Below are 27,106 nucleotides of genomic sequence, written 5' to 3'. Positions count from 1 at the left end.
ATTATTAATGTTTATTTCAATGATAGAAAACAAAGTGATATTAAAATATGGAATCGGCTTCATATTTCAAAACTGAGGGATACTAGAAGCAATTGTGGATCTTCATAATTACAAAATTTACTACTCTTTGGTGTGATGAGTTTTTTGTGTGCCACATTGAATCAAACTTTATTTTTAAATAGGAGGGTGGGCATGTGATAAATTAATTATTTAAAATATTATCAATAACAAATAATTTTCAACATAAATTATGGTCAGCTGATATTATTTACTTCAATTATCACAAGTTTAAAAAACAACATAATTATGTTCTTTTTTTAAAAATTAGTTTTTCTTTTATACCCGCAGTAAAATCTTTGAAACTTATTTTTTGAAATCTGTGCCAAATTTTAAATGAGTTACAAGTATACGAGATATGAATAATTATGAAATTACAAGTGCAAGTGATACAGATTACAAAATTTGTTTGAATTTAGTAGACTTTAATAAATAAGTTCAAACAGTTTATTGACAGAATACTGCAAAAATTATTTTCCCCTTTTCAGAGCAATTTATTTTTTATTTTTTTGTGTTCTATTTTAAAAAAATAAGTTTTTATTTGTGATTAAATTCATTACATAAGCTTGTGTGTAAGAATATGGAATGGACATTTTGTAGTGAATGAAACATATGTCTGACTGAGATACAAATCTAGGACCTTCCAGATGAAAGGCTGTTTAAAATTATTTCTATCATTATAAAAAGAACATTTCAGTGTAATTGGATATATAAAGAGTAATATTTTTATATAAGAAGCAAGATAAACAGAATTCTTAAAATATTTTAATTTGTTAAATGGTAAAATATTCTTTAATTCATACAACAAATAGAAAAGAAGTGACAGAAAACTTTATAGCTTATTTAATCTTTAACATCCAGAGTAGTAAAACTTGCAGAATCTGATTTTAACAGACAACCTCAATACTGAAGATGGTTCAGATATTTATTTCATTTGGGATTTTTTTTAATTACATGTCCCAATAAATGTTCAAAATGTCCACCTTGAATGTTGATGAAAATGTTTTTTGTTGTGATGAGTGCAACTTTCTTTAGAGTTGTTACCGTGACATTAAAAGATGTGGATTGGACGATGTTTTTTTTTTTGTCCAGATGATGAATGGTTCCATATTTCCAGATACATTAAATAAAACAATAGAGTTGGAATTCTGAGAACTCGCATTTATCATAAAAGTTAGTCAAAAAGTTGGTGTTTATGCATGATTTTACGACAAAGAATGATCAGACCCATTTTTTTCTACAAAATCTGCAGAAAATTATTCAGAATTAAAAATAATGTATTAATATATAAAAAATTAAGTAGTCTTGCTTAAAATTTAAGGGCCATACTACCAATTTGATTACATAGTTACATGAATATTTCAATATCCATATAATTTTCAGCAGACTACGACCTCCATGGTCCCGACCTCCTGTTAAATAATAGAAAAATTTGGAATAATTGAAAGAATATATTGAAGACAGCATCTTTTAACATAGTGCAACAACTCTAAATAAAGTTGCACTGATTATATCAAGAAACATTTACATCAACACTCAAGGTGCATATTTTGAACATTTATTGTGACATGTACGTGAAAAAAAATTAAAAATATAAACTGCTTAGTTTCCTGTTTCATATAATTAAATTACTCTTTCATTAAATAAATACAGTTTGTTTTACATGTGGTTGAATGACTTTATGAACATTGAAAAACGGATATTATTGGTTGATAACTGTATTTAAATAAAAATTTTATAAACAAAAGTAAAGATTTTTAACATTAATTGAGCAAAAATCACAATATTTCAAAATTAGTTTTACTGGTATTTACTGATTGTATAAAGAAAAGTAAGAAAATAAACTGAGGTTATGCCGGCCTCTGTGGTGTTAGTGGTAACGTCTTGGTCTTTCATATCTCGGTCAAGCATGGCATTTTTCATATGCTACAAAAATCCATTACCATATTCCCACACTTGTGTGGCTTATCACCAACCAGAAAAAAAAGAAATTGGAAAAAGAGAAGGAAATAAGTTTAAAGATCTAAAGTGTATTAGTGATTTTCAATAAATCACATCAACAAAGAACTATATAATAAAAGAATAAAATTGTTAAAAACAAGGAGAAAAAAGTTAAATAGTATTAAAGAAAACACCAAAAAGAAGACAATGCCAAACAGTCTTATTACATAAAATCTAGTAGGTTTAAAGCAAGTATCTAAAAGAACAAACACAAGACTAAAGAAAAATGTAAAAAAAAGAACAACCACAAGCTAAGGAAAACTCATAAGTGTAAAAAAAATTTCAAGAGAGAAAAAACTTAAAACTGAAGAGGAAATTTAACAAGTAGAGTTGTAATAAAACCAAGCAGAAACAAATGTAATTAAAAAAATTAATATTAATTTTTTTTTAGTTTTTTTTGTTAAATTTCCAAAATTGATTTTTTATATTAAATAAAATTATATAATTTAATAGTCAAAATGAAGTTTATAACAATTAAACTAATTGTTTAAACTAATTATATTAATTAATGATGATATAATATAAATTAAATGACAGAACAATAAGTAACAATGAATCATTAAGTTGAGTTAAAAATTATTTATTACTCAATTGTAACATACATGCACATTAAATTCCATATTGATTGTAGATGATTCAACATAGACAAAAATAACTCCTCAAAAGGAGATACAGCCTTTTTTTGAAAATAACTAAAATTTTACAGGCCTCCATGGCAGAGAGACTGCAATTCAGTTTTTCATCCAAATGGACTTTGGTTATAATCCTGTTCAAGCATGACATTTTTTATACTTTAAAAAATTCCATTCCATATTCTTAAGTAAAATCTATAAATTTAGGTAGTTGTACTAGGATAGATCTATTGATCAAGCTTACTAGGAAAGATTTATTTAAATGATCATGTGAATAGGCATAACTGTCAATACTGGAGTAATGATGTTCGCAGATGTATGTTAGGGAGTCGTACAAAGTTACCCTGAGAAAGTAAACTTTTGGGCAGGAATTGTTGGTAACTGTATTGTAGGGACTTTTTTATTTTAGAAGGAAATCTTAAAGAAAATACTTGTTGAAACTTCTTAGCCAATAGAATTTTATTAAATATCCAGGAAAGTTTTGGACTATAATTAGATAAATTTTGGTTTCAGCAAGATGGGGTGCAAAAACAACAGTTTTTACAAGAGAAAGAAACACATATATTTGCTTCATTGTAATTCTTTCTATTTAGCATCCTAATTCAATGGGTATAGGTCTAAACCTGCTAGGTTCTCCATGTGGGAGTCCTTGGTGTCAGAGTAATTGACTATGAACTAACTCAAAGATGAGTATGACATACCATCTGCACAAGCCTAACAGCTGAAGTGCCCATTAGATAAAGCCAGACTTCCTAATTTCCCTTCCAATAACCAGTAGGTTGTTTGATAAATAACTGTTACTAGACACAATGTTAATTTCTTTGATTAGAGTTAAGGAAATTACCTCATTTAACGCAAATATTTCATAACATGATGTTTGTCCCAACCTGGAAAGACATCAATAATTATTATTACTCATTAATTAACAAAATCTTACTTTAATGTTATGTACAGTAGCTATTATTGTCAATAAGTTAACTTTAAGTAAACTATACTTTTGAATTGGAGGCTGCTGTAGCCAATAAGAAAGTAACTGTTATAATCAGGCATTTTATTGCTTTATCTGTTTCTGTATTATTTTATAATGTATTTATTTTTCAATTCTTTCTACCCAAATGCTTAGCAGATACTTTAATATAAATAAAATCAAGATGGAAAGCATATTTGCTTACCACTGCGTGTACAGTATAAGTAACTGTAACATTTCTTTAAAACATTATTATTATTTTATTGAAGATTTTAGTTATACTGGGTAAGAAACTTAAAAAACCAAACTGCTTCAGATTAAACGAAGTTGCAATATGTAACATTTTATGAATGAAATGAACCGTAAATTAGGTTAAATTCTGTGAAACATAGTGAAGTTGTACATACTTTTACAAAAGATATTCAAAGTGAAAATTATGTTTATTTGATCATACTGAGAGTCATCAGAGAGAAAATGTGTCAGTGCAGTCAATTTCTTGTTGAACATTTGCCTTCAGGTCAAGAAAATGTGGGAATTTGATTCATACATTTTATCCTTCAAATATTTTCCCAAAAAATTCCAACTAAACAAATTTGGGAAAAGTGATGGCCACCATTCTCTGCTAACAGTTTGTTCACTTAGGTTGTTACACAGTTGTTTCACAATATGGGTTCAAATGTAAATCGTGAAGAATCTTACAGAAAAATATAAATATTACAAAGCTGACCTCCATGGCGTCAATGGTAGCGTCTTGGCCTTTCATCCGAAAGTCCTGGGTTTGAATCCCGATCAGGCATTGGATTTTCACACATGCTACAAATCATTCATCTCATTCTCTGAAGCAATACCTAACAGTGGTCCCAGAGGTTAAAAAATAAATATAAATAAAATTACAAGACTATTGAGTTAATTCATGTATGTTTTAAAACAGAAATTCTTTGAATCTCTGGTCCTAATGGAAGGTTGCTTATGACATATTATGTTCAAAACCACCCATGATGAACAATATTTTTTAATCAAATCATGTACTACACTACTCTTTGCTGGGATACTGAAATTTGGAAATTTTTTTGTGAATATTTGATGTTTCTTGAAAGGATCCAGAATGCACATAAGATTCTTCTAAATAGCAAACCTTTCATCTATCAAATAAGACATTTTAGAAAAACACAACTGCAAAGAATGAAACTTCAACTGCACTGAAGCATGAACAGTTTACAACTGACAACAATGAATGGGGGTAATAACATAGTGGCAGCATTAAAAGTGACATTTAAATAACAGTTCAAGCCAGCTCAATTCAGTTTTAAGTTGTTCACTTAGCAGTTAGCATTTTACGTGCCATAAATGATATTGTACAAATAAATAAACAAGTATAATTATAATTATTTTACTGAAATTAGTCTTTTCAAAGTTCACATTATCCCTCTGTATGGTGAAATTATATTTTAAATTCTATAATGTAGACCACCTGGTTCAGAATATCAGATAAACTATGTACGTAATCTATTTTAGTATTTTTAATTTTTAATACATTTTTATTAATAATTAGAAATATTATAATAAACTTTGTACATGATGTATTTTTAATGTACAATTTAATTAAATAATTCAATCATGACAGGATGCACGATCCTCTGTGAAAGTACTTTCATGATAAAATTAATGTAAGTTACCTCTTACCCTATACTATTCTAGGTGATTTATATTATAAAATTTACTATATATATTTATGTACATAATGTTATACTTAATCTAAAACAATGATAACTTATTTTTGATATTATTGGATAAGCATGTTCTAATTATTCTTTTCAGCAAAAGCATGGGGTGAAAGCACATCTACACCTGTTCTGGCTATTCATGGCTATGGTGACAATGCAGCAACATTTGATCATCTAATTCCATTACTTCCTGATGGATTTTATTATGTTTGCTTGGATCTACCAAACCATGGGCGATCATCATCCTTGCCTCCTGGTGTAACTCTTGACTTTTTTATCTGTTTACGAGAAATAAGACGTGTATTGCACCATTTATGTTGGTTAAAATGTATACTTTTATCTCACAGTGCTGGTGGTCATTTTTCATTATTTCTGGCATCACTGTATCCAAACATTGTAACAAAATTAGTGATTCTCGATTATTTTCCATTTTTTGTTGCCACTGACAATAATGAGATGTACGAGAGACTGCGTTATAATTTTGAATTTTCTATCAATTTGGATAAAAAGAATTTTTTAATAAAAGATGTACAAGAGCATACAACGTATGATGAAATATTACAGAAATTCATCCATAAACATATTTCACCGCTTTCAAAGAAATCTGCTCAAAAGTTATTAAACAGGGAAATTACTGCAATGAATGATAAAAGTATAATTTATTCTGATAACAGGAAACTTTTACTGGCACTACCAATAATGTCTTTAGATTTTCATATTTCAGTGATTAAACAAATTAATTCGCCAGTGCTAATTATAATGACATCAGAATCAAAAAGAAATCTAATTGATAAAATGCCAACCAATGTTGCATCGATAGAAGCTATTAAGAAATCACTACATTCAAGATCAATAAAAATAGTGACTGTCATGGGTAACCATAATGTTCACCTGGAACATCCGGAGAGGGTTGCTCAACTTATCACTAATTTTCTTACATCTTCAATTTGTTCATTATAAAAATGTAATTGGAAACCAAGAAAATTTCCTTTCACAATCAGTTGATATCACTTAAAAACCAGTAACAATTAATTATTGGTAATAAAAATCCAATTGACTATATTGTCTATTTAAAGTTTTTATTTCACAAGTAGATTTTTGTAAATAGTAATCTTAAATTGTCAGGGTAAACAGAGAATTGAGTAATGGTGATGTAAGTAAATATGTAGTAAAATAATATCATAACTAATTAGAACAAAATTGATAATAAACTATAAGTGAAGTGTAGAATGAACAAGTGAAAGTATTTACCTTTTTAGTTATTAATTTAAAATTATATGCAAATTCTTCTGGAACACCTTTTAGAGATAATTATGCTGTTTCTCTTCAGTAAAGTTATTAATGTCATTATATGAGTAGTCTACTTTAAACGGTTAGGAATCTCCTTATGAAGCCTCTTTATAAGTGGTCCCAAAAAATAGGTATATAAAATAGGTTCTTTTTATTTACTATAATGTTTATCAAAATTAACGGATTTAAATTTCATATTGTGAAATAAAGCCTAAATCTAAACTGTTCAGTTCAGATTCAACTGAATTGAACAGTTTATTATTGTAAATAAATAATATACCAAAACCCATTTCTTTGAGGTCTGTATTTATGAGCTTTGTGAACAATTTGTATATTGTGATTAATATTTTGATATACATCTCTCCTGATTCTGTGAGATGATTAGCAATGAGATGTCCTCACTGCTATATTTACTGTTCTGCGAGTTCATTTTTTTTGGTAGTAAATACGAGGTCTAACATAACATTTAGTGTAGCATTATCAGTTAGTTTTACGTACTCTTTTGAATTGTTGTGCCAATCAGTTTGCTATAATCTTATGTATTTTGTTTTAGTTTTGAAAAGCAGCTCTGTAACTTCTCTGTTAAAAATGTAGGAAAATCTCAAACATAAGTTTACTAAGCATTATTTGAAGTTGATTTAAGAGTATTTTGGAAGATTGGAGATAGATCTACCACTTAGGTCAAGTTTCATTCAGTTACTGAAATTAATAAACATAATTTACTTTTACTGAGAAACAGGAAAAGATAATATTAGTACAAATAGAAAATATTCCAGAGAATCTACAAACGTAATATCTGTCTCAGTTTAATAATAATATGAATGTGGTATGTATGTCATTTTTTCATACAATAACCTTTATTTCCGTGCTGAATAATAAATACATTTCAGTTAGTTTTGAGCTGTACTTGTGTTAACTTTACAGAAATATACTAAAACAATAAATCAGAATTTTTTATTATCAATAATAAATAAAATAAAAATATCACTTGCTGCTTATTCTTTTTAAACAATTCATATTAGAAGATTTTTAAAAAAGAATAAGCATTAAATAATAATATTTTTATTTTATTTATTATTGATGTAATTAATATATACTGCTAGGATGCTTAACTACAAATTCATAAACAGATCTTTTTATTTATGCTAAATGCTTGCTGCAAACCTTATCTAAATAATAAATAATTAATTTATTTCTTTATTTTTATATTTATTTTATTATCTAAATAATCTTTAATAAATAATTTTTATTATTATTAATTTATTTTGATTAATTTACTATTATTATTTATTATTAATAATTTTTATTATATTTAGTGGAGGACATTATCAGCTTGTATTTTGGTGCGTAAGTGTACCGTTGGGTTAATTGTCTGGAATAACTCGATTGTTTGTCAACAAATTTTTACAAATGAGGTGTCATTTTGTTCAAAATAAGATGCTTAATAAATTTTGTAGAAGTAAAAATTTGATCTAACAAATAATTACAGAGACATTGAAGATTAAAAAATTAAGATAGCCACCATTTAAAAATTTTTGAAGGTGATGTTTTCAAAATTTTTTATTTTGTAGAACAAGACACTGGTCTTAGATTTGCCAAATTTAATTATAGTAGGTTTACCTGTTCCTGAGAAATAATCTTTTTGTTGAAAATCACAAAATGGAATCCATAAGGAAAACAGAGCAAAATAGGACTTACATCAATATAAACGTTTTTGCTCATTTTGATGTCCAGAATCAGTTCCGGAAGTTTGGTGACCCAGAAAACTCTTTGTATTTGTGTGTGTGTAAAATAATTCAAAATATTTTTAACTAAATTATTTTCAATATAGTTCCAAACAGAAAACAATTATTTCATATGGGCTTTTTTTTGTTTAGGTTGTAGTTAAATCATATAACAAATATAAAAGTTTATAGCTGTAAGACTGAATTTGTTCTACCTATTTGTTTTTATATATATTTTTTTAAATCCCATGATAATGAAATTTTATTTACCTCTACATTCCTGTCAACATTCATTTAAAAAGGAAAAAAAATCCACTCTACTCAGTAATAAATAGTCAAACCTGGCCTACTGTTAAATGAAATAAAAATATATTTGAAAACATTTTATATACTTAAAGAAAAACGTAATTTATATAGTGTAAAGCATGTCTTGCCAAAAAGACTGTATTAGATTAAAAACTAGAGGTATGGCAACAGACTTTCATATTATAAATATAGATTTGCATAATTATTAATCAATAATTTGCCATCATTTATTTTGCTTAATTATTACATTTATTCATGAACATAATTTGTATTTCAGTTATTTAAAAATCTACAGCTGCAGTTTTATTAACAAACATTCTACATTAGAAATATAGTAAATCACTATTTGTAACAGCAAAGATTTAGACAAGGTTTTATTTCATACCGTTATATTAAAAGGCTTGTGGAATGCTGACCAGTACCTGATAAAAATATGGTTAAAGGATAATTAAAAATAGCATTACTATAGATTTTTAAAATGCATTAGTGTATTTTTTGTAAACAGAAATAGTTCAAAATATAAAAACAACAAAATTATAATATAAATGTATAAAATTAGCCATTATATATTACAGCACATATTTAAATAATAGCAAACAATAATTTCTATTTTTGATAAATCATTTGTAATACTTCATCTGCTTTCATATTTAACTTTCACTAATAGAATAATGTATCTCTTAGAAAACAGTATATATATATATATATATATATATATATATATATATATATATATATATATATATATATATATATGTTTATATAGTGTTCCAATAGAAAAATAAAATTATATGCCTGTAATTATTAAAAAGATTTAAATTAACAACTATTCTTAGCAATACTAATTACACACATTTTACTAATAAGTACTAAAAATAAAATCACACAATTACATTAAAAAATATTTACATAATTACACTTACAACGTGTATATAAATACCTTATTTCATTACATACATAATATATTCACAAATAAATTAATATTATGTTGATAAATTCGATAAGTTAAGAAACTTTGGTTGTTTCCCAGTACTGTTTGCAGTTCTACTTTCCCATATAACAACATGTCCACTAGGCGTTGATGCGTACAAATGATGAGAGTCATATGAATATATAAGACTGAAACAAAACAAACAACTGATTAAAGTTATACCACTACAAGTGGTTATATTTCTCTCTTTTAAGATGCAGTATTTTTAATACAAAAGTGTAATAAGAATAAATTATCTTACATTCTGATGACTAATATGGAAGTTGGAAAACAACCTTGGTTAACCAGATAAATTTATAATATATAAATATTATTATTACAATGTGTACCATATACTGTATATCACGTGCCTTGTCTAGAAATGGACAAATATTTTGTGGTTTAATACTAGGATTTCAAGTTCATTATGATGAATACAGTTTTTTTAAGATGTTAAGACTTTTGTCTGTATCTTCAACACAAAATTCTTTAAATAACAATATGTACTTGTACTACCTGCATTTTAATATAATATTTAACAAGAAATTCAGAGGTGAAAGTCAATTTTAAATGACTACTCTGTTGAGAAGTTAAATTCTGGTGTCTACAACTTTAATTTTTTAAATGGAATTGAATAATATAAATTAATTCATATTTATTTTAAATATAATATTTTAATAAATGATGAATGCTTTGTAAGGCATTTTATTAAATTTGTTTTAATTCCAATTTGTATGACTGTTTATTAAAATCAACCTTTTTTAATTCTTTCTTTTAATTTTACTGTTAATGAAGTACTTCAACTAATATATTTTCTTTATACAAATTTTTAACACAACTGTATCTACATCCCTTTCCTAGCTTCAGTCACTTTAAAATAGTTAAGCAATGAGTTACCAGAAATATTTCATATGATAATTGTAAACCATAAACGGCAGTAATTTGTTAGTATTTATTTTCTGAATTACCTTAAATAATAAAGGTAATAATTATCTACCTTTCCTCAATTATTACTTCTCTCTTTACAGAGTTAAAGTTGGATAACTGTTTTAAATCTTGCCGTTCTCTAACCTTTTGCAATTCATTTTAAATATATTATTCAAAATATTGTTAAATAGGTTAAAATCTCATCTGAATGAAAATGATGTATTAGCATTTGAACAACCAAGGTTCAAGAAAATTGGAAGATATAGTGTATTGATAACTTTATAAAAAGATGATGTATTCTAGAGGAAAAGATATATTAGCCCCTTTCTAGATGTAAGTAAAGCTTTTGTATTGTTAATTTTAAACAATTAAAAATCCGTTAAAAACAGGTGTAGCCAATAGCTTACTTTAATCATAGATTATACTATGAAAAAATAGGAAATGAGTGGGGGATAAAGAAATGAAAATGGATGAAATAAAAGTGGAATAAAGAAAATGGGTGGAGATAAAGAAAAAAATAATTAGCATCCAATTTGTCAAAGTATTAAGTGACGTATCTCAATTAAACATTAGGCCCAACTGTACATGTAATATATCAATGATCTACCATCATCAAGTGAAAAGGTTTATCCTGATAATGGAAAGAATTGTGTAAACTCTGATTAATTTAGCATAAATTATACCTCTTTCAAAGTTAAGGTACAATTTAATTTTGTTGGATAACTTGTGATACTCTTGCCATTGAATGCTAATAACAACACCTACGTGTTAATTAAGAATTAAAGATAAAAGAAGTAAATTATACTAGTAAATTTATTCACCATATAATAGGCTGCGGTGTATCAGTTATAGGTGTAACCAAATCTGTTCCGACCGGAGACAAATCCCATGTACTCCAAAATTTTATAGACCCATCTTCCATTCCAGTTGCAATAACATTTACAGAAATACCTTCAGGTGCGGTTGAAAAGCAGATAGCTGTAATTCGCTGACAAGTTGTTATACTTCCCAATAACATAACATTGATACTGTGTAATCGTAAAGTTGACGTTCCACTATCACTATCATGTCCGACAGTAACAATATCACCAGTTGTTTCACTGATACAAGTCAAACTCACTGGCATACTTATAGTAGGTAATGATCTAATGTAAGACAAACAATTCATGTCCCACAGAATGACAATACCATCTTGACAACCAGTAACTGCAACATTAAAACCATGTGAAAGTGATATGCTTAATATAGGTGCAGTATGTCCAACTAAAGTGTAAGGCTCGTTGCTAAATTCTACAGTGTTTTGACCAGATGTGAACTTATACTTGTAAACAAGAATTCGTCCAGATGAATAACCTATCCATAATTGATTTGTATCTGGTGCACTAGTACATTGAGTTATAACATCCCATGAACTACAAGGAGGACGTGCCACTGGATAAGGTGGCAAGTCTCTTTTCATTTTGACTCTTAATACTCCATCGGAATGACCCCAAAATATAATAGCTGCTCCATGTATGCACAGTCCACTTCCTCCGCTTGTTGTACTGCTACTGTTAGCAGCTGACATGATCAGAGATAATGATTTGCTTTTTGAATAGGTCAATAAAAGACAACTTGATGGTGCCAATCCGAATACATCATTCGTCAACAAAGGAATCAATTTCATCACAGGTAATCGATGTTGATGTTTATAAATGACTGAAGCATTTGGCTCATCAGGTGACCCGGCATAATTTCCCCACTGAATACCTTTTACGCTACAATGTGTAGAGGTCAAAGACCTATTTGATATTAATGACTGAACACACATAGGATGAGGTGTTCTAAATAACTGTCTCGGTGTCTGACCATAAGTACGAACCATAGTTTCCCATGCACACCTCTCCAGTGGATCTTCAATTGCTTCCACATCAAAACCACAATAAGTTGCAGGGTGGAATACATTAACTGCATCAACAGCAGCTTTTCCTGTTTGTTTATATCCAAAAACAAGATCAATCCAATGAGGAATATTCTCTCTTACAAAATCTGATTCAAGTGCTTGTCTGAGAATTAAAGTAAATTTTCTTGGATCATTTTCAGCCCAAGGCGGAAGAGTTACATCATCTACTCTTTGTCCATTCTGTCTGACACCAAAATCAAATCCTTCCATATTAATAAGAAATTCTGGGAGGAAAAAGAACTCTGGAATTAATTCTTTCACATCAGTTGTTGATTCTCTACTAGTAAGACGCCATGTTGTGTCTATGCTATGGAATGTACGGTCGGGAAGATCAAAATTATCATCCTGATAGGTTAGAAACATGCCAGTAAATGGAGGTAATCTGACAAGGAAATGCAATACAACACCTGAGTTAGAATAATGTGATCCATAATGATATGAACTCTGACTAGAACCACAGATTTCCATCTCTTGCTTTAAATAATTATAATTATTTATATAATGTTGTTCATTTTTCTTATCCTGTACGGCCATTGGCTTTTCCAGATTTCGATATGAACTACTTTCTGTCAAATCAAGAATTCTGCTTGAATAATCAGCCAGTATAAAAGGCATAACTGGATATTGCATTAAGTCATTATATGACCGTCCAGCCATCTTGTTCAGTATAGTAAGATATTCCCAATTTGTAAGATGACCTTCTCTCCACAATTGAACTGCATCACTCAAATGATCACCAGCCACTCTATTTGGCAAGTCACATTGACACAACTCTGATTGAAATTTATCACGATCAACTGAAGTCTCAAATGCCAATAAATAAGTTTTTCCATTTAGTAAAAAGATTTCAAGAGCTCGTTCTTTTAGCTGAAATCTTCTGGTATGAACTTCTTTAATTTCATCGAATTCCCATGCCTGAGATGAAAATGAAACATCAGTTGTACCAGAATTTAATTCTTTCAAACTGTTATCTGAGCTAGGAACAAAATAGAGGCATGTTTCACCAATAAGTAACTCACCGGGTACGCTCTGTGATGGAGTCACAACATGAGCAGTAACCATATGGCGAATCTTCATATCACTATGAAGTTTTTCTATCAGCAAGGCAGACATTGAACTTACTTGACCGACTCCTTCTTTATCAAATAAATAAGATAATGGCCTATTCATATTAGCTGCATCAATTTTATCCTGGAATTCTGATTTTAAGTATTTTTTTGAAATGTTCAGATGACACCGCTGAAGTCTATTCCTTATTCTATTTGGACCTTCAGTTGGATCTAACTGCCATGATCTTGGATATGATTTTGGGAAGTACCATACAGCACGTTCATGAGTCAATTGTCTGACAACATTCTTCCATAATATTTGAGTATGTACATGTTCACTGAGATCATTCTTAAGCATTTCAATGACAAGTTTTCTTTCACTATTCTGATGATCCATAACAATTTTGGTGACGGACAATGCAGATTCAGTTACAGATTTTATAGTACTTTCTGTTCGTGAAATAATTCTCAAGGCGAATCTATCTTGTTGTTTCCACCATGCTTTCTGTTCAATAAGAGTACGATCCCATAACAGTGAAACATCTTCCTCATAACAAATACTTGGCCGTTCTTGTAAAATTAATCCCCAATTATGTAAACGATAATTAAGTTCTTGACAGTCTTTTAATTCAGAAGGAGACAAAGATCCACATAAAGAACCATTCATCAGGTCCCATAAATATAATAAAAGCTGTTCAGATAACTGATGATTATTCTCAAAAATAAATAAAATAATTTCTTTACATTTATGTTCATTTCTTATTTTATTAACAGCAGACATTCGTATTTTGTTTAACTGACCAGGTGAAAGCAACCAAATCAAAAGCTTCCCAGACAATGATTTAATTGTTTCTCGTGAAGACCACATGATAGACATCCATGATGTCCTTGCAGACGATCTGCGTTCTACAATACAAGTTATGCTCAACAACAAAGTTGACAGTAAGTCATCAATGAAGTTTAGTTCATATACATTTAGCTGAGAATAACATCCATCAATCGGAACATTATTCACAATCATTTCAACAGCCTTTGTAGTTATTAATTCAAACCTATCTCCTAATTCACCATGAGTAAAATGCAAAGGCAATAAAGATGAAAATGAAGACGGTGTTGTAGATCTATCATGTAAGCTATTTGATGAAGATGTTGTACAATTTGTGTCGCTGGGATAATTATTTTTAACAATCTCATCAATGGTACCACACTGTTCATAATTATGGGAAAAAACAGAAGTCAGGAAAGCAGTAGCAGTCGAACGTATTCTGGATGGTAAAGACTGTTGCGATTGATGAATCATATTATGAATAATATCAAGTGCTGTAGCTAATAATATACAGTGACAAGTGCGCAACATAAAAACACACTTCGATTTACTGCCACAGCAACGTTGCTCGATTCTCTCCATATAACTCAAAAGTAAAAATATATCAAGTACGACTTTCATATGGTATCCACCTGAATTATGAATAGCACGTGATAATATAGTTATTAATAAATTCTGTATATCAGTTATAAGTAGACGTTGCCACATTTCATCGCACTCATTATTATCTTCAGCTGACTGATCTGCAATTGTTGATGATGTTTCCACTGGCTGCTGATGTGATAATTCTAACAGTGTTTTTATTAATACTTCAATAATTCCCAGCTCCATTAGAGGTCTGTAAGCCTGAGTTGCCTGCAAAAACAAAAAAATAATAATAATTAAGGTATACAATAGCAATAGGTCTTGTATGAAAGATTTACTATTTAACTTGACTCTGAATCAGTGGTAGCTATGAGAATTAAAACTAAATTTTGTAGTAAATTAGTTAAGTTATCTCGTATTTTATTGAGGTTATGGGTCTGATTCCTGGTGGGCGTTGAATATTTCACAACAAAATAAACATTTCTTAAACAACCAGACCAACAGACCTAATCTGTTAATCACTTCATCCTCATTTTCATCACAGATATACAAAAATTCATATAACTTAAAAGTGCCTGAAGTAGTAAATATATATACATTTATTTTAAATTTATAAACTATTAGTTTACAACAATTAACTCAAAATAGACCACAAAGCAGAAATGGGTACATAATATATTTAAAAAATAATTATGTTACCATTTGCAGAATGATTATTATTGACATGAGTATTTTGTTATTATTATTATTATTATTATTATTATTTTACCTGAGTATTATTCCCCAAAAAGACTGGTCACAAAGGGGAATTATGACCTAAACCCCTCACGTTTAATTATAGGAACTCTTAATGTTAAAAATTTGAGGACTGAATCTAGGTTTTTAGAATTAGAAGAGGATTGAAGGAAATAAAAATTGCTGGTTTCAGAGAAGTAAGAAAGCATGCAGAAAAAAATTATACGTAGAAACAAGGGTTTTATATTATATCATTATGGTACTACTGAAGGACAAAAAGAAGATCTTAAAGGAAGAATATAAGAATTTAAGAGTATATCAGAGCAGTGATCAAATTAACAGTTGGAAAAAATAAAACATCAAATTAACAGTTGGAAAAAATAAAACATTAAATATTTATCAAGTTTAGTGCAGAAGTGGAAGAAAGTGGAAGGTTAATGCTTTATGGCAGTTTATATCTATGACATTTAAAGCAAGAGAAACAAAATTTTAAACATTAAATTCTGTTTATAGACGATTTTAATAGTTAAATTGATAATCAGGAGCTAGGTGAAAGTAACACAGTAGGGGAAAAAATCTGGATACTTCCCAGGAATTGAGGCTGAAATCTTCTGATATAGAAGCCACCATACTAAGTACTGTATAAATTGGTTGGATAATTTGTTCTTAGCATCTGTCCCAGACTTTTAAATCTATTCAACAAATTAGAAATATTCACAGGAATGAAGGATTCCATGCTTATCTTGTTTTGTCCTTTTAGTAATAGTTGAAACAGAAAACCTGGTTTTTTGTACCAAATTGTCGGAGTTAAAATCACAACTGAATAATAGCTTCTATTGGAAAGAATAATTAAAAAATTTGTTTTCATTTCAGAACGTATACTGAGGCAAGGAAATACTGCTTCAGTCCTGTTTAGGGTTTTTATGGGTAATTAAGAAAAATATCTTGGTCAAAATATTATTGTAAGTATACAAAATTTAAAATTTCATTTCAGTGTTGAATCTTAAAATGAAGAAAGATATGTTTATTTTGAGAAATTGGTTTGCATTTCTTTAGGAATAGTAAGGGAACAATTTCTTCATAGCAGTATCTTACTGCCATTGGCAAAATTCTTGCGAGGTTTCTAGTTTCCAGCTCTTCCAGACTTGTCAATCCTTTTTTATTTAATTCTTAAGAGGATTTTTAATAAAAATAACTTTACTTTACATTTCCTCAAACCCTTTAGGAATAACTATAACAAATTTTACCTTTCTACCTGTTAGGAAAATTAATGATGAGTGTCAGTGAGGATTTCCCATTACATAAAAATCTCTGCTTATAATAACATAACAATATAAATAATAATCAGTATCAAATTACATTTAGATGTTGTAATGGCAACATTTATTCTTTTTATTACACATCTACAATGAAGTTCAGAACATTATTTTTGATTGAATAAAAGATAAATAATGGTAGCAGATTAGTCTCCTTAACTACCACATCAATGGAATAATTGTAAATTAAGAGTTGTTAATTTAGCTTTTGATATTTTTTACATCCAGCCAGGAGTAGGAATTTTTTTACTATTTGAATATACCAGTTAATAAGAATACAAAACTGTTGCACTGAATTTTTTTTCAAAGGTGATAATAATAAAAAAAGGTGCTATCAAAAACCAAAGTTAGGTACACAGAAGTAGATATTCTGAGTTACTTTTTTTAATGAGAAATTGAATGTAGTTTACAGTTTTAAATATATTTAGATATAATCAAAATGTATTATTCTTGTTAACATCTTCACTTTTAAATCAGTGTGAAGGTAGTACATATTTTACTTAAAATTTCTTTACATGCATATATTCAAGAGAGGCCAGTTTAACAGATTAATTTAAGAACGTTTAAGAAGAATCAAGTCATCTAGATAGCATTTGTAATATGGAGAAGACATATGATAATAAAGAATGAAATAAAAAATTTTAATTAATAACAAATGAAAAATCTGTCTGAAATATTGAGAAAGAAGTTATGAGACAAGGATTTAATCTATCCCCACTGGTTTTCAGTAACACACAATCATACAGCATACAGTAATACACCATTCACTTGTATATAGAATAAGCAATTCAGAAACTGAATTGTAGATTTGAGATGAGTAACTACTCAAAGAGAGGAAATAAAGATCCAGTGATAACATTTTCCTTTGGTTGAAACCAAATGCTAAAAAAAATTAATTTGTGGCATAGAATTATTATTCTATAAATAGTTATTATTTAAATACTATAACAAAAACAATGAAATTTAATACAAAGTAGGGTTAACACTATAATACAGCAGAACACAATATAACAGAAATTCCAAATTCTGATATTTAAAAAAAAAATTATAAAACATCAATAAAGTAACGCAGACTGACAACCCACAGAGAGATGCAAGAAGAAATTTCATAAAAAAAAATAAGTTTTTTTGGATAAGAAATTCTTGATAATGTTTCAATGTCAATTTATGGCAGTGATGCTTTGGCAGTTGGAAAAACAAAAAGGAAAAGAACGCATACCTTTAAATTTTAAGAAAACTTCTAAATGTAGTGTTATAAGAGAATGTTGAAGATTTGAAAATAAGAGATCTCAAGATAAATAAGAGAGAGAGAGAGATTTGTGGTAGAACCTTGAAAACCAAAACCAAACTAAGTAGATAAGCCCAAAATAAAATACGACATCCAGATTTAGTTAACTGACAATAGTGACATGTGCTATTATGTAATACTACGTTAGTATAAGGAAACACCATGGATCCTTATGGCTAGAGAGTACAAGTGAGGAATGTAACAACAATACTCATAGCCATCATGTTAAATGCTGAAATTTACTTTTTTAAATTAAATAAAGTTTTCAAGAAAAGAGCGTTCTGGTTTAAGATTTGTATTAAAGCTATAGACACACTCAAAGTCAATGTACATCTTATTTTATTTCTGAATTTCATAAAACAAATGAATACCATATTATAACCTGTGAGACAGATTTGCACTCGGTCCATAAATATCTAAGAAAAATATTTTTTCAATTCTTGAAGGGAAAAAACATAATATTGAAGGAAAGAGAAAAAGGAAGGTTGTTCTTTGATCCACTATTAATACAACTCAAAAGGAAGGGAGGATAGACAAGTGAAGAAAGTACACAAGGAGCATGAATTAAATACTTACAATGACATAAATATACAAAGTAATAAGTACCTTATTAAAGAGTCGTCCTAGAAACAAGATTGTGGCATGAGCCAGAGGAGGATTATTTACTGTTTTTTGTACAAGAGCAAGGAAAGCAGGTATAGCTGATAGCTGCAGAGGTGACAATATAACTACCGGCTGTTGTGCGCTAACTGATGATGAAGCTGAAGATACTTGGGAAGGTGAAGAAGGAAGCTGGTCATCTATATGTAACCAGTGTTGTCCGGTGATCAATGCAGCTACACTTCCCACCAGTTCATGAGTCGCAGGCTGAGAGTATAACTGATTTGCTACCAAATGGAATCCTTTCATTCGTAAGAATCTTGCTAATTCCTCTTCTGTTGCTCGTTCCAAGTATAATGACAAAACCTTTATGAAAACAAATCAATTAAGTTAAAATTGCTACAATAATAATACTTCATAAAAATACTCGTGTTTACATCATGGCTGTGACATTAGCAGTAGTGACAAATTCCACCTACTATTACAAACTTCATGTGTTTATAATAGTGGGTGGAGTTTGTTACTGTACCTCACTAAACATTTCCCCTGGCACATAATTAAAAATTTATATAAAAAGTCTGTGAATATTGGTAAGTTGTAAAAGTGGATTCTTCATTTTTACATAAATTGTATAATACCAATGGTGCCAGATGTTAAGAAAAATGTTTGGTTATTTTCTGAACAGACATCGTAAAAAAAAAAAAATAATTCGGATAGAGCAATATGATCAATCTGAAACAAATGAAAATTAGAAAACTAAACAGCAAATTTTATATATGAAAACTGACTCAGCCTCTATATTATTACATGCTGTCAGTATGAACTACGATGGACATGAAATAAATACTCTAAACCAATTAAGTTATAATAATGTATAATATACATTGATGAACAATTTTTTATTTATTAATAATAATAAGTGTTATTTAAAACACACAGCTAAATTTTTCATGTTTTTGAAGTTATCCTTCGTTTGATGTGTTAAGAGAAACTGATCAGAGTGTATTTTCAGCAAGTTATGGACATCGATGTAACACACCATGAAGCGTTTAGTGAGAGTTTATTTCTTTTATTATTATATTATTTTCTTTTTTGTTTGAAGTTATCCAATTGTACTATTTGTAAGGTGCTCATATATAAATAAGGTAATTTAATTTATTATTATATCTTGAGTTAATTTATCAATTTGCAAAATTAATTTTAATAAATAAAACTGAAGGAAAATAAATATTATGAATGTTGAATTAGAAAATGTAAATAATAAAAAAAGGCATATTCAAATGTTTTTTTATTGAATTGTCTGATTTAATATTATTTTTGCAGCAACAAAACTATTGTATCATATTTTTCAGATCATAAGCCGCTGATAACCCTCAAGCCTATTCAATCGTCATCCAAAGAATAAATGGAACTAAACTAATCGAAATATATTCAATGAATTTTGTTTGTTTTATATGACAACGAATACTTCAATATTTTTAAACTCTATAAAATAAATATTATTTAATTTAAGTATTATTTATTCAAACTTTTATTCATGGTATTTTATGTTGTCTGTTGATCATTTGACTCGATTCAAATTTGTTTGAATACGTAAAAAAATTATTTTTTTTTACACACAATTTTTTTACATTTCCTTTAGTAGTGATTTGTTTTTTGTAGATTTAAGATTAAATATAAAATCATTAGCTACCAATAACTGCTAAAAGCATTCAATAACATTTTACCCAGAGTCGTTTATTTTTGGTGATCTGTTTATTAAACATGGTTTTGGCCATTAGCAACTCACCTTACCTCAGCGGAAAATTAATTTCCTGAATGTTATTTCTTGAATTGATTAAATTTTGAAAAATGTCAAATTATTAATTTTATATAAAATAACTTGTAATTAATAACTTTTAATTTAACTTACATTTAAAAGCACTAACTAGATGGAATAGAACATTAGATTTTACTCATGTGAATATGTGTAAGTCAATCTCTGAATTTTAAGTTCTGAAATCACTGGCACTTACAGTAAATGTACAAGAATAATATATAATCATATGTACAAAAAAACATTGTACAATACTATTACATATGAACCATTTGTACTGTTTATTAGGTATAACAACCTTTTTTTCTTCCTGTTTAGCCTCCAGGAATCACCGTCAGGTATTACTTCAGAGGATGAATTACAATGATATGTATGAGTGTAAATGAAGTCCAGTCTTGTACAATCTCAGGTCGACCATTCCTGAGATGTGTGGTTAATTGAAATCCAATCACCAAAGAATACTGCATTCACGATCTAGTATTCAAATCCGTATAAAAGTAACTGCCTTAACTAGGATTTGAACATTGGAACTATCAATTTCAAAGTAGCTGATTTGCGAAGATTGGTCTAGTGGTGATTTCACCACTAGACCAATCTGAGGTTAGGTATAATAACCTTAAATTCATAAACCTCTCCTCTAAAAAAAATGACAATGTGATTCACATTCCAATATTCATGTATAACATTCAGAAATAAACATTCATAAACACCTAAGTATGCACACAAGGAATTAAATTTCTATTCAGTTAAAAAATGTGAAAAAAAGAGGATTAGTACAAAAATTAGTAAAGATAAACAGATGAGGAAAAAATAAAACTTACATTGAGGTCAATCACAGTTGTCAAAATATTGAAAATGTTTGTATAATGTAAAATAATTAACATTCATAAAACAGTCATTTTTATGGATATGAGGTCTAAATAATAAAATCTTGTGATGTTACCCAAATTAGTTGGCTCAGATACATTTTCTAAGCCTGAAGGGGAAATCAAATTAGAGTGAAGAATGAGAACATTAAGAAGGAAAATCAGAATGTCTACTCTATTTAAGAAAATACTGATACTTTTGGAGAGAATGGACATGGACACAGCATTTAGGACAAAAGATGATAAATGTATCCCAAAACAAGCTTCTAGGTATCCATCTCACATGGTAAAAGATAAATATACTTATTATAGAAGTAATGAAACTGGATCAGTTCTAATCTACGATGGAAAAGAAGATTGCTTAACGTGAGATGACCGGGAGAAAGATTGTATTTTAAGTTACCTTATTGTGTATGATTCATAATAATAAGCAATTTATCTAAAATTAAGCATAGAAGTAATTAGCAATTATTATAAGTGTGGATCAGCTAATGGCCAACATTCAATATGAGAAACTTAAATAACGTTTGAAATGCATTATCTGATTGACAGCTGAGGTTTACAGAATTATACTTTTCTTGAAGGTAATAAAGCATTTTTTCAAATATTATTTCAAGCAGTAATGAATTAGGATTGATTAATTATTGCTTAAATAAATAAATAATTTATGTTATTGTGAAATGTATGACAGTTTTATTATTAATACATTTTTTTAAGCTTTGGTTGTACCTTATAAATTATATTAAAATTTAATACAAGAGTATTTATTACCTTAATAACAGCAACTCTAACACAAGAGCTTGGATGGTTTACTAAAACAATAAGTACTTCCACTTTTAAAATGTTTGTCAATACATATTCTGCTTTAGAATCTGGTAACACCAAAATAAAATCTCTTAACAGTAATAGCAAGCGCTCTATCACTATATCAACATTATCATTAGTATAGCAGTTTATCTTTTTTTTGTGTTCATTTTCATAATCATTGTGAATGCCATCTCCAGAATTTTGGTTATTACTACTTTTTCTTCTTGTTTTACCTAAGTTGTGTATGTTACTTGGGAGCTCTTGAACTTCATTAACTGATGATGAATTTGACATTTCATTAATTAAATCCATTGCATTATTTCTTCTAAAATAATTATCATCATCATCATCATCATCATCATCATTGTAATGTCCGTGAGTCTGAAGAAGAAAGAATATATTGATATTTACACATACAAAAATATAAAGTAAAAAAAAAAAATTCTTTACATAACCATTCTAAAGAAATATCTAACTTGGATTTCCAAAAGTTTCTTTATACCAGAACAGGGAAATATTATTAAAATGGCATTGGAAGAAAATCAGAACCATTTGAGTTTTTGATAAAGCAAAATTTAGAAAATATAAGCTCAAAAGAAACAATAAGGAACAAAAACATGTTTGATAGATGCCAATACAGGAACACATTAGAGGTTATGAAGAGATGGTAAAGGCTAGAACTCAATGGAGAAGACAAATCAAGTATCTAATAGAGAAAATGGTTTAATAAGGAAAGAGAATTGAAGATTGAAATTTATAAGATAGTATGAAACATTAAGTTAAAAGGAAAAGAAAAATATATGACAAGAGAGGAGATGAATAAGTATGAATCTGCCACAAGGTCCAATCTGTTATTACCATAAATATATAAAAATAATTTACCAACCATCAAATACAGATAAAAATTTAAACAAACTTTGTGATGATAAGTAATATTCTTGTGAATTCAGAAAGCTATCATTAAGTAAAAGCAAACAAATCAGAATAGAATAACATATTAATCTTAGATATCATTTTTTTACTATTATGTGCACCATACAAGGAAACTATATCTGAAAAGTTGCATTTTGCAGCATCACTTGAACTTACTTCTATACTAAATTAACACTTGTACTTTTCTACTTTAATCAATGTGGGTTGAAATTAATTTATTTTAAGCAAGATTATATAAATTAGTAGATGTGTTTTTTTTACACTTAAATATCATATATAATTTTAACAGAGAACCATTAAATCTATATTAAAACAGCAGTAACAAAAAAAATGAAATGGTTATGACTGAACAGTAAGGATTATTTTAAAATTAAAGAATAACTTACTCGCTCTTGTTGTAGATTGATGACAACATGATCTTTGAAACTGCCAGCTATTCCAGAATCGCAACCATTACCATCATGCACATCATTTTTAGAATCACTTGTTGCGCTACTATGAGTACTGTCCTTGCTACTAATATGTCTGTCATCAGTTCTATCATGCTGATTGATTTCCAGACTATTTTTAGAATTACTATAATTGTTGCATACTTCTTGTTTTTCAATTTTTAATTGTTTTTCTTCTTCATTCTGCTTTATTTGCAAATCTGTAAGAGCTTTATTCAGTTTAACAGGATCGACTGCAAAATTCAAATTTGATTCGCTGCTATCGATTTCAGAATTCCCTTCGACTAGACTTCTCACATTTCTTTTCATTTTATTTCCTTTATATGCTAAACTGTTTGCCAATATATTAATTCTTGCATTATTAATTACATCATCTGTTTTAGGTAGCGAGGTTTTCCATTTTTGTGACAAACTGAAGTGATGAGACACTGTACCGGCGGTTGGGATTAAAAAATAGAAGCTAGATTTTAGATGTGTAACATATGTAGCATGAGCCGGATGAGATAATATCAAGAAATTAACGATTGCAATGATTTGCTCATTCTGGGGTGGAGAACTCATCAGGCCTGCAACTAATTCCACCAAAAGTCTACAAGTATCTACATCAAACAAAGGATAAGAAGCATCATCCGTAAGAAATCGTTCCTGAAAATTATAATTAAAAACTATGTAAAACTGTAATATTAATAACATATATGCTGCAATAAACAATAGAAATATAAAATTAAATTTTGGGTTTTACCAGATTAATATTTTTTAGACCCTTAACGAAATTGATTGATTAATTTTTCCCACAGTTAGTCTTAAAAGACCTACTGCAACAAAAATTAAATACAACATAAATAACAATTGTAATCAAAACATCACTGATAAAAATAAATCACATGTAAAAAAAAGAAATGATAAAAATAGTATAAGCATTCATTAACAAAAACAGTAAAATAAAAAGAGTACTTTAGAAAATTGTGAAATGTAAGTTAAGGTAACAAATATTAAATCAACCTACAGAAAAAGAAATAAAAGTAAATTCATTCTAGTTGGAATAGATATATTTTTGAAAGTTCAGCAATATGAAAATAGCTATTGTTACTAAGATTTCTTAACATATTCTAGGAGCATTCAATAAAAATGAGATATGACTAGGAAAACTATAGAATTCTTATTTATACTAAGCAACTAATACAGATTAAAAAAAAATCCTGTGTTATGATCACAAAAATCAAAAGATATCTTTCACTTCATGAGTTGTGTTCAATTATTCTGTTTGACAGTTCCATTTATGAACATTGTTATTGTTCATTTCCTTAAAATATAATGTTTACTACATTAAATTATTATAAACAATTTGTAATTAAATAAAAATTATGGAAAAAAAATTATATTATATATTTTAAAGACAAGCAATAACAGTTATCTAAAATAAAAGAACACAAACCTTTATAACAAGTAAAATAATAATATATCATTTAATTTAGAAATCCAGGGGAAGTGTATTCAAAACATTCATCACATCATTAATGCAATTATAAGGAAGTAGAATAAAATAAAAAGTTACAAATTAATCAAAAAAGTAAGATGCTGTACACAGCAGGTTCCTCCAGTGACATAGTATGTAAACTTGGAATTTTCTTATGTTTTCATAGTGTTTTATTTCATTCATAAAAAATCACGAAATTACAATAAATTAAAAAAAGAAAAATGATTCATATAAAGTTTTAATAATTTTTTGCCAAGAAAACAATTAAAAATACAATATTCTGAATTACATTTATACATAAACTGTGAGTTGGAAATTTAATTTTTTTAATCTCAATACTACTTTAAATATTAAAAGATTTTCTAGAGTAATCTATGAAAATATCTTTACTCATTGTAATATATCAATGCAATAATCATCTGCTTAACAGTGAAAAACAACCAGGGAGGAGAATTGTTATAACTATGGAGATCAACTGTAAAATGGGATATGCACTATAAAGGAAAGGATACAATCAAGAAATGGCACTTTAAAATAACGTTTTCTTAAAAAGAAAACAATATTTTGAGAAAAAAAAAGATGATTTCTTACAAAATCTGATATGACCTATGAATTGAAAAACCCAAAATAAAAAAAACGTTGTTGAAAAGAACTTATACTTACGTCACTTGCTATTACTTACGTTGTTATAAAGAACTTCATTGTTCTTTATAACTAACCAAAGCAGATGAAGGACACCGCAGGCCTTTGAGAAAAAGGTATTTGGACAACTAAGGGTAGAGATGAAAAGATAATAAATAAGGTGAAATGATGAGCTCAATAATCTAATGAATGTAGAGGATATTGTCTATTTAATAAAGGCCAAAAGGATTACTTGGCTAGGACACAGTGAAAGAATGAGTACCAACAGGATGCTAAAAGTGATATTCAAGGTGTGGTTGTTTAGCAAGAGAATGAAGGATCAAACCAGGAAAAAATGGGTAGATGAGCTGAAGGAGGATTTGGCTATGTTAGGGAAGAATAAATGGAGAGTCAGGGAAAAGTACCATGATGAACGATTTGGAGGAGGCTAAGGCTCATAAACAGCTAATTCCAAACAAAGAAAATTCTCAATAGATTTTTATTCATTTTTTTTAGTATGCAGTAATTAATCTAACCAACTAGAAAGGGGTTAGGATTATTTTTATTCACTCATTTATTTAATACTTTTTAAAATCTTTTTATGTTTTTTTTTTCTTTTCTAATGAATACAATTTATTATCTTAAAACAATAATTTGCATATTGCAAAATAAATTAGATAATAATAACTAGTCTATTAAGAAAAAAAAAACTAATATCTGAATTATAAAAATATTTTAAGAATAAAATATACTCGATCTTACCTTACACATCTGCAATAAAACATTGACAGTGTTAACCCTGTTTAGTTGAGCAGCATTAAATTCATGTTGAGGGTGATCTTCACGCAGTAATATCAACAGTGCCTGGAGTAATGTATTCAAACACTTATGAGAAGTAGGAGAAGCATGTTTTTCCCAGTCATGCCATGTGCTTAATATAGGCCCAGTTATAAGAGCCGGATTAACCAAAACAGCACCACTCTTACTACAAGTTTGAAATTGACTGGTTCCGGCATGGTAAATAAGAAGACCAGGTCGATCACAGCTGGCATCTAAAATAGCCTGTATGCCAAAACAAATTAAAAAAAAATTAAATTTCCATTAATTCAGTCTGAAAGATCCTGAGCAAGGCAATGCACTAACCTGTTAGAGGCAATCCCTCTATCAATTGATCATATTTTTTCTTTATCCACCGTCA

The 27,106-nt window shown here is 28.4% G+C and overlaps 2 protein-coding genes across 5 annotated transcripts in view; one reads left to right on the top strand and one right to left on the bottom strand.

Moving 5' to 3' along the window:
- Positions 1-3,339: 3,339 nt before the first annotated feature.
- Positions 3,340-27,106, bottom strand: part of mv (lysosomal-trafficking regulator mauve) — a 149,523-nt gene continuing 125,756 nt past the window's right edge. For 2 of the 4 annotated variants that reach the window (XM_075369422.1, XM_075369424.1), the window contains 6 exons: positions 26,671-26,970; positions 23,748-24,455; positions 22,393-22,809; positions 18,946-19,305; positions 11,420-15,270; positions 9,439-9,820 (listed from right to left, as the gene is read on the bottom strand). In XM_075369422.1, coding sequence (XP_075225537.1) covers positions 9,685-9,820; positions 11,420-15,270; positions 18,946-19,305; positions 22,393-22,809; positions 23,748-24,455; positions 26,671-26,970 — 5,772 coding nt within the window. In that variant the 3' untranslated portion in view covers positions 9,439-9,684. Of the gene's footprint in view, positions 3,578-9,438; positions 9,821-11,419; positions 15,271-18,945; positions 19,306-22,392; positions 22,810-23,747; positions 24,456-26,670; positions 26,971-27,106 lie in introns of those variants that run through there. The other 2 variants (XR_012756848.1, XM_075369423.1) reach the window with 2 other exon arrangements.
- LOC142326594 (serine hydrolase-like protein) lies at positions 5,472-7,021 on the top strand (the record flags this gene model as incomplete). Its single annotated transcript, XM_075369181.1, has 1 exon — positions 5,472-7,021. A coding segment is annotated over one exon (870 nt), but the record flags the coding sequence as incomplete, so codon positions are not given.

Source organism: Lycorma delicatula, chromosome 6 (assembly GCF_047948215.1).
Source record: "Lycorma delicatula isolate Av1 chromosome 6, ASM4794821v1, whole genome shotgun sequence".
Classification (NCBI taxonomy): domain Eukaryota; kingdom Metazoa; phylum Arthropoda; class Insecta; order Hemiptera; family Fulgoridae; genus Lycorma; species Lycorma delicatula.
This window is presented reverse-complemented; position numbering and strand designations above follow the sequence as displayed.